Here is a 12,976-nt window from a genome sequence, read left to right as displayed (position 1 = left end):
TCATACTTATAAAAATATGAAAATACATGAAGTATTTGGATGCGAATGTGTGTATCCTCCCGCTTACTCTCCTGAGCTCCACCCAATAGAACAAATAAGTGGCAAGATAAGGTTAAGCACCATTGGTTTTCACAGGAATATGTTTTGTCGAAAAGAATCATGGATACCTGTAACACCATGGAGAAACGCCATTACAGTGGCTTCGTTTTCGCATTCTTACAAGTGGTGAAACAAATTTGAGTTAGGGAGCCACTTACGACTTCCTCAAAAGCCAACAATACAACAATAAAAAAAAGAAAAGAAGAAGGAGCAGCAATCAGATCAGTAACATACAACTTTATTTTCAATAACTGTGCTTTTTATGTGGAGCTTAGGAAAATGATCGTATGTCTTTCATTAGGTAACTGGAAGACGAGTGCTGGGAATGGTTGGAAAATCATGGTCATGTGGCAAACCGTCCGCCGCGTGGTACAGCAAGGTTGTGATAGAGGAAGGTTTGTGGATCCATCTGGGACTTCGAGCTTCTTTGAAAGCGAACTGAGCTCTGTGATCACAGATATTGGGCCTCATAGCCAAGAAACGATGGACAAGGTATGGGATGGCAAAACAGCAGCTTGTTGGATCGGAAGTAGGGTACTGGAGGGGGCAACAACTAACGGAGAACCAGAGCATGCTGTTGAAGTTTTGCGTCAAGTATCTGGAGTCCACCTTGAGAGCGGGGAAGACAAAGATGGTCATATTGGATTTTGGGAAACCTGCGATGCATGAGAAAGTGGCTACATGTGGACCGGGGTTTGTTCCAGAAGGAACTTTTGGGGGCTCCTGTAAGACGTAAAACAGGCCAGAGACGGGACAAGACGAGTGTGTTCAGAACGGTCGCACGATCACGCACAGAAAGGTTACGTTGGTGTATATTCCATCCAGTTTGAATGGCAACGAGCAAATGATCCAGGAAACGCTATAACTGAGCAGGGGACAAAAAAATTGGAAACCCCAAATAAGTGATAGCATCCGATGAGCGACAATCATGGCAGGTAGGGAAACCGTGCTGTGCTAGAAAAGGAGGACCAAAGCGGTTATGGAGCACCAGACAGAAACATTAGGCATCTTACCTTGTGAGAGATATGCTAAAGTCGCAGGCAGAGACCCACTTCCAATACGCTACAGTCATAAACAAGAGGGTTACCCATCAGGTTAAAGTTGTAGACAGAGGAAAACGAGATGTCCCCAAATACAAAGCGACTGTGCCATATTTTTTATTTACCAACTTACGTCCTAAAATTATCTTTGGATAATGGAAATCGCAACGTCCAATCAATTTTGCTGGATAATTTTGGTCAAAGATGGGGTGCAGCCGACATGGTGTTGCTGGAAGTTTTGGTTGGAAGCATCCAAATCTTCCGTTGTGAGTTGGGAGTGAGAGTCTTATTCTGTATTATTCAGCTAATATCATACTCTAGTCATGCCTCAGAAATGGTGCATTCTGGTATCTATCGCGAAGAAGCGATGTGAGACTGAATATTCGCAACGGGTACGAGACTATTGAAGGGTATGTGAAATCATTGGAAACATACAGGACCTGTTTCTGATAGAGATTTAGCCCGGATCTTTGGCCATGTCTTGCCTATCGACTAAAAATTTAGGAAAAGAAATTCATTGGGCACAGAACAACAAGATATTTTGTCTTGATAACGAGAAGGAGACCTTGAGGTCTGTAATACTGAACTAAGCGACGTGAGAATAGTTTTGGGACAATGAAACTCTTATTATTCGTAGCTTTTCAATGACCATACATACGTTTTTGAAGAAGGATTCTCGGCTTATGACGATGGTCAACGAAAATATTCGCCTGAGACGAAACACATCTCTGTATACAGCTATTTCCCCGTTTGAATGCAGTAAGCACGGACAGTCATTGACAGCATTTATGACCCTCGAGCGACTGGGGATAAGCTTATCACCTTAACAGTAGCTTTCGAGCGTTCAACACAATCTGAATGTATGCTTATTTTTTCGAAATAAAGACAGCTGGTCTCATACAGCTTTCTAACAGAGATCATCCATTTCTCCAATGTATTATAAAGCGTTTCAGCATCCTCTTTATCAGCCTTCTTCATTACCCAGTTCTTTCACTGCTTTGCTAGATCTGTGATTCTTAAATCCAAGCAGGCCTAAGATTGATTATTTACGGTTAATAAAAGTTCGATCTCAAGTGCATGCAGAGAGCCATGGACGCGCGAGTAACGTTTACAGCAACGGCATAATCAGCATTCTGGTAATGATCTGGTCGGGATCAAGTTTGACTTATGTTACAATATCCCCAAAACCAACTGATCGCATAGTGAATCATGATAGAAATGGGCAATTGGATCTACATGACTGACTTGTCATCGGACATAGTAGGGATGAGTGATCTGGCCAGGATCAAGCTTGATTCATGATATACTATTGCATAAAAATCGATTGATCGCATGGTTACAGAAAAATGGTTGATTGCGTTTGCATGATTGACATGTCATCAGACATAATACAGTACCTCGGCATATATTGTACAGTTGGAATCCCTTGTGCAGCATTCGATCTTATGGCCAGTAGTATCAAGAAGAGCGGATACAACGACACGTTTGACGATAGCGGTTACTTGGTGTCAGAAGGATATCGTTGGGGTATAGTAAAGATTGCTCGCTTATCCTTGGGCTTGTCATTACCTGGAAAAATTGGGTACGGATGATCTTGATCCGTGCATGTTGACCTTCACTGCGTTCCTCGACAAAGTCCGTGCTGCTTTTGGTATTGTCGATGTATTTTCGATAACTGAAACCGCCCTGATCCGCGTCCGTCAGAGGTCATCCCCTGCATCAGATTATACCGCCACTTACCGTCGTGTGGCTGTCAAGAGTGGCTGGAACAATGCCGCCCTGTTAGGTCGCTATCATGACGGTTTGTCTCATCGCATGAAGGATCATATTACTCTGTTGGATCTTCCCACGACCATTTGGGAATTCGCTGCTAAAATTCTTTTAATCGATAATCGTATGGGAGGATGTGAGGATCAACAGCGCCGGCGACATTTCTTTTGCAATCAAAAAAAAAAAAAAAAAAAAAAAAAAGAAACTGAGCGAACGTTTTCGTTTCGCCTTAATTCAACATACTATGTGCGACAATTTTTACCTATTATTCTTGTTTGATTAAACCTAAAAACGACCGTCGTGAGACTGGATCTATGGTACATCGATCGCGCACTCGTTCCCTACGCACGCAATCCAATTTGGATCCTTGACTGCTGATAGATGCCATTATATTTGAAGGTGTACGACGCAAACAATATGCAGTATCGGCCGATCCAAAACTATTTATGTTATATACCACGCATGCCCAATTCGTCCAAATTTCCTGTGACAACTCGGTCCAGACGAGAAGCAAAATTTTATTGTTCTATCAGGCGATAGAGATCAGCGACGAGATACAGGGATCCACAAAGAACGACTAAATCGTTGTCTTTGTGATAGATGAAGGATGTTTGTTGAAGAGCTGCGGATAAGGAATCGGTTGCGTATGTTTCCGAGGTCCAATTCTGCGCACGCTCGGCAATCTTCTCTGGTGCGACACAGTGGATCCACGGCATACCGGCTGGTTGCGAAAACGGTACAGATATAACGGCGTCATGAGTGTGAATTAGCTGCTTTAGTATACTATCGATATCTTTTCCTTCGGTGGCACCAATCACCCAAAGCGTCCGCGACAGCTTGTATTTTTGACACAAGGCATCGACATGCCGACGAAGGGCTTGCGCTGCAGGAAGATTATGGGCGCCGTCGACGAGCATACTGTACAGACCGGAAATAACCGATAACTTGGGATAATCGATGACCGTCAGCCAATCCATTCGTCCACGCCATCGTGTTGCGGCCATGCCTTTTTCCAGTATGGGTGCAAGAGGGGGGATCACGTTTCGTCGAGAAAGCCAATCCAGAGCAGTGACAGCCGTAGCCGAATTGACCCGCTGGTAATCGCCATGCAGTACAACAGGATACTCATAGTGAACACGGGTATCATCAAAGGTATAGTCCAGGCGACAACGATCGTCAGAAACGAATTGAGCGGGTGATACCACGATATAGGGTGCATTGACAGTTTGAGCTTGGCCAATGAGCGTCTCCAGGGCCTCCGGATTATCCTGCGGAGCAATGATCACCGGACAACCGGGTTTCATGATACCGGCTTTGGCTTGGGCAATTGTCTGAAGCGATCCCCCTAATATATCAACGTGATCCAGTCCGATGGGCGTGATGATACTACACAGTGGGTGTTCCACAACATTGGTGGCGTCGAGCAGACCACCCAGACCCACTTCCAAAATCACATAGTCTAGTTGCATTTCTCGAAACACCCAAAAAGCAGTGACTACCAACAACTCAAAAGATGAAGCTTTGATACGGTGCGTTTTATCGGTATCTCGAACCACCGTACAGGCATGATCGTACATGGCTTGTGCGAGGGGTGCGCCATTCACGTTGATACTGTCACGGGGTTCAAGCAGATGGGGAGAATTGAATCGGCCGACCTTGAGCTGGGCTTGAAGCAGAACCGACGCAATGTACGCACACACTGACCCTTTCCCGTTGGTTCCAGCTACATGGATCACCTTGAATGCATGATGGGGATTACCGAGGGCTTGCAACAGACGTTGTGTGCGCTCCAAGCCAAACTCCATAATGGGTTAAACTGAAAAATTGCATTGGAAAAAAGTCAGGCACTCGAACGAATCCGACTGTCGTGACTTGTGTGCGTTGCCAAAAAAAAAATTGGCCACTCACAAAACTCTCGATTTTTGGGACGCGTTTTAAAAAATTCCAAGGCTTTTTTCACGCGTCTGATCTATTGTTACATTACCCATTATATCATGGCTGCCACCGACCCATTGCAACGTAATACTTTGCATCACCTTCATTCACTATAGATATATATATATGGTACTCATATGTCGGTCTGATAGTCCACGAAGAGCTGAGAGATATGGCCGCAGAGGATATATTTAAAGATGACGACGAAGACATGCTGGATCACGTCGACAATCGATTTGCCAGTGTGCAGTTACAAACACCCGTGCACCAAACGATTGCTCGTTCTCAAATGGATGAACCCATGGAGTAGGTGGAAAAAAGGGCCCAAGTAATCGAAATGGCGAATTGACCTGAATTTTTCATCGGTTTAGCTTCACTTCTCGAGACGAAGATCCCATCTTTTTACTGCGCATGTTTTACGAACGCTTCTTCCCATACAAAACCTACTTTCAATGGCTCAACTACGACCTGGGTAATGCAATGATTTAGTTTGACCGGTTGTGTTTTTGGGGCCGGATTGGATATTGACGGCTTGACGTGGTTTAGTGCCTACCAAGAACTTCATCAATCGCGAATTCAGTTTCACGTTGGCTTCCGATATTTATATTCGTTACAACTCGTTTGCGGATGTGAACCATTTGAGAAAGGAAATTGAACGGTTACAACCGGTCAAAATGGATATCGGTGCGGTATACACTGTCAAGGTGAGTGGGATGGACAGACGGTGGTTATGATCCTTCCACGTAGTAACCATTGGCGTAGCCCAAGGACAAGAAAACCGTGAGCGAAAAGGCCTTCCGGCCTCTCGAAAAAGAACTCGTTTTTGATATCGATATGACCGACTACGATGAAATTAGAACATGTTGCAGGTAACTTTGGCAACCGACTAAACAACACGGTACCTTTTATTGATCGAGAGCGATGTGTTAGCGGTGGCGATATTTGTGAAAAATGCTGGCAATTCATGACCATTGCAATCAAAGTCATTGATGCTGCCTTGCGAGGTTCGTAAAACTTTGTCAATCGAAAGGCGGAAAACTCATGCGTACTTACGCTGATGATGACAGAGGATTTTGGATTTGAGCATCTATTGTGGGTGTATTCTGGACGACGTGGTGTCCATTGCTGGGTATCAGATGAGAGAGCACGAAAACTGGACAACACCAGTAGAAAAGCCATTGTTAGCTATTTGGAAGTCATCAAGGTAACATCACTTTTGCAAAAGCGAACAAAAAAAGGAAATGGATGCTGAACAGAGACACAGGGCGGAGCTGACTCGGCAAGAAAAGTTAAATTGCCATCCGTGATGCATACATCCTTACGGTAAGCATTGTCGAGCAAAAAGTAAGATTTTCTCATCTTCTCACCACTTGTCCCGTATGATAGGCGATCCCTTGATATCATCAAATCGTACTTTGTGCCTTTACTATTAGAAAAGCAAGGCATCTTGGAGACACAAGAAAGCTGGAGCAAGGTGCTGGCCATCTTACCCGATGCAGGTAAGAATTCAGCCCATCTTTATTCTTGTTCGGTGGGTACTTACATGTGATATTAGACATGAGGAACACGTTGGATGCAAAATGGACGGAAGAACCAGGAAGATCTGGTATCAGCAAATGGGAAGATTTGCGTCAAGCACTGACAAAGGGTGATAAAAAGAAAGCCGCTGTAAGTGAAAAAAGCATTTACATTGCTATCAACAACAACTCAAACATCGGTGGGTTATATCTAGGAAGGAGAAAATATCGCAAGAGACATCATCTTTCAGTATTGCTATCCTCGTCTTGATGATAAGGTGTCTATTCAGATTAACCATTTATTGAAGAGTCCATTCTGTGTCCACCCCAAAACCCGTAAGTGACTGAACACGGTTCAGGTTGCCAGGCTCACTCAATGGTACATTTCTGTGCAGATCGGGTGTGCGTACCGATACCAATGGATTCGCCCGAGATCTTTGATCCACTCACCGTCCCCACCCTTCAATCATTATCGCAAGAACTAAATGAATACAACCGACGACATATGGGAGATACGGAACGAAAATTACCAGGTATACATACATTAAGCAAAGATGGTATATATTTCATGCTCTAACAGAGGAGAGACGTTATAGATTATGAAAAAACGTCCCTTAAACCCTATATGGAGATTTTCAAAAAGTTTGTGAACAACCTGTTATTGGATGTGCAACGCGAAAAACGAGGTAAGGAGAACAAGCATGACAGAAATAATAAATCACCATCGTTTAACGATACCTATTAATTAGACACTGTCTCGATGGAATTCTAAACAAGCAAGCAAGCAAACGCTGTATGATCACACACACACTCACAGAAACTATTTTATCTAATATGCAATCCTACAAACTCATCTGCCTGTGCATTTTCAATATCTGATAAACATGAATAAAAACGTATAAAGAAAGCATGAGCAAAAAGGTTGGCATGTAAGAGACGTCACCTAGCGGAAGCTAAAAATCGAAAAAAAGTAGACTTCGCCAAGTTGCTTGTTCTCTGATATCGATTCGTCAATTCATGAATTTCACGAGCCGCATTCAAGCGTGTATTAATATCGCGCAGCAAAAGGAGAAACTCGATGCTTTTCGAAGCGTGCTCAACGATGTGCTGACGGGGTTGCCTGCGGGAATGCAACAAATGCAGCATTTGCAAGAATACATTGACACGATTCTGGATGAACAAGTGGGACTCGTTGTAGCGCGTCAGTTGTTGGCAGAATTCATCACTTTATTCGACACTCGCATTACCGATCGCTCCATGCAAAAGCAAATCCTTTCCTTTGCCATTGATCGTGCCCAAACACGTGCCGTCAGCTTTGAAGAGCCCGTAAGACACGTTTTGCGTATGCAGTAGTGTCAACTTTATGCTGACAATAGCATCATGTAGCTTTCCCAATTGAGGGAAAAACTAGCCACCATTTACGAAGAAGAAGAAGAGTTTCTGGAAGCGGCCAGGATATTACAGGGTATTCCTTTGGATTCGGGACACAGGTAACTGCACTGTACAAGGGGCAGAAAAATGGATACAACAGCGCAAAACCGTACTGAAACAGATTTGGTGGCGTAACAGAGCCATTACCGATGATTACAAACTGCGGATATATATTCGAATTGTACGGCTGTTGTTGGAAGTCGACGAAGCGGTGGCAGCTGAATCCTATCTAAATCGAGCCGCCTTATTGATGACCAACGATGCTGACTTTGTGCTGACCCTCATGTTCAAACTGTCACAAGCGCGGATCTTGGATGCGAAACGGCGATTCATTGAAGCATGCTCAAAATACCATGAATTAAGTTATGTAACGCAGCTGGACGAAGAGGAGCGCATCCAGTGTCTGTAAGTGTGATTGAGACACGACTGCTCCCCGGCCCTCGACTATTGACCAGCTTTCTTTTTCTATAGTACTGCCGCTGTTCAATGTGCTATCCTCGCTGGTGCCGGTCCTCAGCGATCCCGTAGTCTGGCCACATTATACAAAGACGAACGGACTCATCACCTTGCGTCATTCTCCATGTTGGAGAAAACATACTTGGATCGTGTGATTCGACACAACGAAGTGACCGAATTTGCCGCCACACTGAAACCCCATCATCTGGCCCGGCTAAGCGATGATACCACCGTGTTCGATCGAGCGATTATCGAGCATAATCTTTTATCAGCGTCCAAAATATATAATAGCATTACGTTTGATGGTCTTGCTGCGCTTTTGAACGTGACGAGTGAGCAAGCGGAACGTTATGCTTCTCACATGATTGGAGAGAACCGAATGATTGGCAGCATCGATCAGCTCGATAAACTTATTTGTTTTGAATCGGGTGGAGCAGCGTACGAGTTGGAGAGCGAGACTAACATGATCAGCGCCGCCGCGGCTGCTGCCAACGGCACACCGCAGCAAAGTCAACGTGTGGAACAATCCATGCTGGAAATCATGAAATGGGACACGGGGATCCAAACGCTGTGTCATGATATTGACGCCATCATTGGACTGATCCAAGAAAAATATCCCGATTACGAGCTTGGCAATTTCCGTACAGTAGCATAAAATACGTCTCTTTTTTTTTTTTTCTTTTGACCCGCTTATTCCCCTTGTACAAAATCCCTAATACTACTTTTTTACATGCGACAACAATCATCGATAGGCTTATCCGATAACTCGAAAAGAGATGAATGAATATTTTATACGATAACTTTATACTTTTGGGATGAAATGGAATTAAAAAAGTGTGATGCAATTGGCATTGAAAAAAAAGCAATGAACACGGATTGGAAAAACGGGGAGAACAAGGTAGAAAGTTTGTGGGAGGTCTGTGAAAACCAAAAAATGCTAAATGTCTAGAGGATTGGGGAAAAAATTATGAACAAATGCTGGAAAAAAGGCAAGTGAGGAAAGATGAGGTAAGAAGAAGGGGGCGAAAGGTAAAAAAGATGAACATGCTGAAAAAGGACATGAACGCAGAATGCGGGGTAAATCTTGACATGGTAAAAGAAGAGGGGAATCCCTTATTGGGAGACCTGTTCCTTGGACTGATGTCCTTCCCACGTTAATCGCATACCACTACAAAACAAGTTAGTCCGAAATGGGACAGGTAATCTATTTGATGTTTTTCTTGTGTTACAAACCTGTCATTCCAATAGACGGCATCCGTCATCCATTTTTTGCTGGCTAATTCGGCCATAAAAGCCGGGGTCTCCTTGTGAGCCCACGCGAGTGTTTCGTCGAGGGCATCCATGTAGCCTTCCCAATCGGTTTCCTTGGTAATACCTTTGGCTGTAAGCGTATCGTGGAATTTTATGGAATGCAGGATGGAACGGATCACATCATTCGAGGAAGCATCGTCGTGGAACATGATGTACATGGTATTACGGTGGTAGTTCAATAAATAGTTTTCTTGCTGCATCACACGCACGACACCTTCGATCTCTCCACTTCCGCCATAGGCTTCCTCGGCACTGGGTCCCATCTTGATACGCACCGAAACCCCGCCTTTGGCTCCGAAAGGTTTAATCCATTCCCCAAATCCTACTTCGCGAGGGCGCAATCCCGTGTATCCTTCGACATTGCCCGTATCGATGAAAGAACGACTCAACAAGGTCAATTTGGCTTGATTGAGAATCTCGAATTCTGCCGCGTGAAGCATTTTGACAGTGGACCAAATATTGATGGGGGAAAGAACGGCAAACGCACCAAACAGGAATACCGGAGAATGAGAAATGGAAATCAATCCCACTCCCGATAACATGCCCAACAAATGTGCTGTCGACATTTGTGCATCGTCTTTGGCAACAATGTCACCTATATTGCCATTTGGCTGTCATATTGAAAACATACGTGAGTCAAAGGGAAAAAAAAAATCGAGTATGGTAGGGAACAACTTACGGCAAAATGCTTGGTGAATGTCATATGACTGGCGATCCAAATACTCTCGTGAATAAGCTCAAACATATTTCCCACTAGACAGTCCTTTTTCAGTAGGCTATTTCACCATGGGTACATCAAAACGGACTTACCTGCTGCCAAAGGCAAAAACAATTTGGGCGAAGCAATGACTGTGCACAGTTGGAGAAAGGATCCCACCGAGGAAAAAATCTCACAGACCTAAGGCATACGAGAACAACAGATTAGCTTTTCGTTTTCCATGAATCCAAAGGCCATTATTGTAGTACTTACAAACTTCCATGTCTTGGGATGCGAATCAAACGAACTGGCAAACCGTTTGATGAAGAACAGTTTACCAAACTCGCCTATACCGTCCTTGAGAACCCTACAGATCGAGTCAGTAATTATTCAGCTTCAGGGACATGCTTTAATTTTATTTCTTACCATTGAATGGCGACGGCACCGCCTGTCGCTTCCACGGTTCCCAATCCAAGAGATGCCAGCATGGCTTGAGAGCACAAGACACCGATCTGGAAACGAACCATCTCGTGAGCCAACAGGATCATGACCAAAGTACCTTTCGCAACACTTACCGCTGATCCCACATAAGTTTCAAGACCTAACCACATGTGGAACTTTTTATAACAACCGTGCACTGATTCCGGATATCTGGAAAAAGTAAAAAGAACGCAAATTGCAAATGCCCACCATAAATGGGAAGAAAAGGATCACAATTTCAGGAACAGCGACAATAAGCAGAGCAAGCCATGACAAAAAGCGTTACCCTACTGGCAAGAACATTTCTCGCATATTTTGTTTGATTGAGTTGGTGAACCCAAAGCTGGGACTTTTTCGTTTCTTTTCTGTCCACGAGTTGCCGGTGGATGTGTTGTTGGGATCTTGATCAACGGGTTGCAACCATTCCCAAGACAACGGGGCCGAAGTGACCGGAGCCGCGATGTGCGTTTTCGAAGCCGTAGCTGACTTGGATTTCGCCATGGTTGGTAAACTAGTGTAGATCCTCGTCCTTCCGTATAAATGTTCGGTCAAAAGCGTCTGCGGTTTCGATGACTGGGTATACAGACGTTTCGAGCAACGAGACGGTATTCGACATAAGCTCGAACGATGATGCAGATAAACTCGAAGCATGACTATACAAGCTTATCCCGTCAAGGAACAAAGATATAATAACTGGGAAAACGGAGCGGGGAAAGGAGAAATCCGAGCTTGGCGTGATCAGCTTTATTTTTTTTTTTTTTTTTTTTTTTTTGGCCTTGTCTTCTTGAAGCTTTTTGATTTACCGTTGTCCAAATTTGGGTCGCAGCCAATTTCCGCCAACCGGGAAACGACCGGGTCTGCTGATGTCAGCTCCGGCACCGAAAAATTTTTGAGTCAAGAAGTTGGGTGCAGCCGTAAGCGATTTTTTTTTCTGTGTTTTATTTTCTTTAATCGAGTGTATTCCGCGCATTATGAGTGATTGGGGTAACAAATCAACACGTTTCCTGGGAACCAATAGAGTATATTTGTTTTCTGACACAATGTATTTTTATCAGAAGAAGAACAGGATTTCGAGATCGCGATTCCTAAGAAGCAAAAATGGGACGACGAGGATGTGGAAGATGATGTCAAGGATTCCTGGGAGGATTCCGATGAGGAAGAAAAAAAGCCGGCTGCTCCCGTTGTAAAGAAAAAGGTGCCTTTGGCTCAAAAGATTGCTGAAAAGAAGGCCGCCGAAGAAGCCAAGAGGAAGGAGTTGGAAGAGAAGAAGGCTGCTATGGTAAGCGTTGCGAGGCAGTCACACTCACGGTCGCTTGGCACTAGGACTGATGGTTTTGGATTCGGATTGTATTATAGGCCAAGGCTTTGGAAGAAGAAACCGAAGAGGACGCGTTTGAACGTAAACAACGTCTACGCAATCTCGAATTGGAAGCTGATCTGAATAGCGCTACTGATCTCTTTGCTGGCGTGGCTGTCAGTAAGTCTCTTTTATCAACCGCATCATGTTGGTGATAATTGGTTTCACTGAACGTTTCTTTGTGGTTTTAGAAGATGATGACAAGCAAAAGCCGATTGAGGAATGGAAGCCCAAGACGCGTGTCGAATTTGAAGCGTATCACAAACGTTTGGCGGAGATCATCGTTGCTCATTCGGTAAGCACGAGTTTTCCAATGATCCGGTTATTGGCTACATAAAAAAGATGGATGATTAACATGGGGCGGTCTGATGTGTTGTAGAAATCTATGAACTACGCCAACTTTGTGGATCAATTGGCGCGTGATTTGTGTGCCCCCATGAAGGATATGGACGTCCGCAAGGTGTCTTCTTCGTTGTCGGCCATGGCCAACGACAAGCAGCGTCAAGCCAAGGAAGCGCAAAAGTCCAAGAAGAAGGGTAAAGATAAACCTTCTTTGGTAGGTGCTGGCAAGCCGGCCGCTCGCGACGATATGGAAACATACAATGCATATGACGATTTTGATGATTTTATGTAATTGGCTGACGCGTGTGTGTGCTTCATCAAAAGACTCCCTTACCAATTTTCCTGCTTCATTTTTTTTTATCTTCAAAAATATATTCTCTCTTTGACATGCATCTTTTTTTTTTCATTTAAACATATGCTCATGTGGACTACATCATTGGGCCTGCATACAGACGCGTCACTCGTTTAGTACTGGCATATAAAAATAACTTTTTTTTTTTCGCACTAGGTGACAGATTACTTGGCATTGGATCCTCTGACT

The 12,976-nt window shown here is 44.1% G+C and overlaps 7 protein-coding genes across 7 annotated transcripts; 3 read left to right on the top strand and 4 right to left on the bottom strand.

Annotated features, from left to right (window-relative positions):
• Nucleotides 1–652: 652 nt before the first annotated feature.
• Nucleotides 653–955, bottom strand: BYT42DRAFT_488103 (uncharacterized protein; the record flags this gene model as incomplete). Its single annotated transcript, XM_051563853.1, has 1 exon — nucleotides 653–955. A coding segment is annotated over one exon (303 nt), but the record flags the coding sequence as incomplete, so codon positions are not given.
• A 2,283-nt stretch (nucleotides 956–3,238) lies between these two features.
• Nucleotides 3,239–4,786, bottom strand: BYT42DRAFT_550970 (Mur ligase). Its single transcript, XM_051566196.1, has one exon. It carries the CDS (start codon nucleotides 4,712–4,714, stop codon nucleotides 3,428–3,430), a length of 1,287 nt encoding a protein of 428 aa, XP_051427955.1. The 5' UTR covers nucleotides 4,715–4,786; the 3' UTR covers nucleotides 3,239–3,427.
• Nucleotides 4,787–4,799: 13 nt separating this feature from the next.
• On the top strand, nucleotides 4,800–7,356 carry BYT42DRAFT_506937 (eukaryotic and archaeal DNA primase small subunit). The gene is made up of 15 exons (XM_051565106.1): nucleotides 4,800–4,928; nucleotides 4,997–5,150; nucleotides 5,216–5,316; nucleotides 5,391–5,548; nucleotides 5,607–5,713; nucleotides 5,775–5,848; nucleotides 5,912–6,048; nucleotides 6,109–6,167; nucleotides 6,231–6,343; nucleotides 6,400–6,512; nucleotides 6,577–6,697; nucleotides 6,757–6,894; nucleotides 6,958–7,047; nucleotides 7,111–7,282; nucleotides 7,336–7,356. Exons 1-14 carry the CDS (start codon nucleotides 4,904–4,906, stop codon nucleotides 7,131–7,133), a joined length of 1,413 nt encoding a protein of 470 aa, XP_051427954.1. The 5' UTR covers nucleotides 4,800–4,903; the 3' UTR covers nucleotides 7,134–7,282; nucleotides 7,336–7,356.
• Nucleotide 7,357: 1 nt separating this feature from the next.
• On the top strand, nucleotides 7,358–8,903 carry BYT42DRAFT_601090 (uncharacterized protein; the record flags this gene model as incomplete). The annotated part of the gene is made up of 4 exons (XM_051571018.1): nucleotides 7,358–7,687; nucleotides 7,748–7,851; nucleotides 7,931–8,197; nucleotides 8,264–8,903. The coding sequence occupies exons 1-4, from the start codon at nucleotides 7,379–7,381 to the stop codon at nucleotides 8,901–8,903; spliced, it is 1,320 nt and encodes a 439-aa protein (XP_051427953.1). The 5' UTR covers nucleotides 7,358–7,378.
• Nucleotides 8,904–9,361: 458 nt separating this feature from the next.
• BYT42DRAFT_487311 (uncharacterized protein) lies at nucleotides 9,362–10,304 on the bottom strand (the record flags this gene model as incomplete). Its single annotated transcript, XM_051563792.1, has 3 exons — nucleotides 9,362–9,416; nucleotides 9,482–10,170; nucleotides 10,239–10,304. The coding sequence occupies 3 exons, from the start codon at nucleotides 10,302–10,304 to the stop codon at nucleotides 9,362–9,364; spliced, it is 810 nt and encodes a 269-aa protein (XP_051427952.1).
• A 153-nt stretch (nucleotides 10,305–10,457) lies between these two features.
• BYT42DRAFT_487423 (vitamin B6 photo-protection and homoeostasis-domain-containing protein) lies at nucleotides 10,458–11,237 on the bottom strand (the record flags this gene model as incomplete). The annotated part of the gene is made up of 4 exons (XM_051563798.1): nucleotides 10,458–10,623; nucleotides 10,683–10,768; nucleotides 10,832–10,907; nucleotides 11,023–11,237. 4 exons carry the CDS (start codon nucleotides 11,235–11,237, stop codon nucleotides 10,458–10,460), a joined length of 543 nt encoding a protein of 180 aa, XP_051427951.1.
• Nucleotides 11,238–11,644: 407 nt separating this feature from the next.
• On the top strand, nucleotides 11,645–12,938 carry BYT42DRAFT_550963 (eukaryotic translation initiation factor 3 subunit J). The gene is made up of 5 exons (XM_051566195.1): nucleotides 11,645–11,720; nucleotides 11,792–12,015; nucleotides 12,093–12,213; nucleotides 12,288–12,388; nucleotides 12,473–12,938. The coding sequence occupies exons 1-5, from the start codon at nucleotides 11,708–11,710 to the stop codon at nucleotides 12,725–12,727; spliced, it is 714 nt and encodes a 237-aa protein (XP_051427950.1). The 5' UTR covers nucleotides 11,645–11,707; the 3' UTR covers nucleotides 12,728–12,938.
• The last annotated feature ends 38 nt before the right edge of the window (nucleotides 12,939–12,976 follow it).

Source organism: Radiomyces spectabilis, assembly GCF_025331425.1.
Source record: "Radiomyces spectabilis strain NRRL 2753 chromosome Unknown BYT42scaffold_1, whole genome shotgun sequence".
NCBI classification, from domain to species: domain Eukaryota; kingdom Fungi; phylum Mucoromycota; class Mucoromycetes; order Mucorales; family Radiomycetaceae; genus Radiomyces; species Radiomyces spectabilis.
This window is presented reverse-complemented; position numbering and strand designations above follow the sequence as displayed.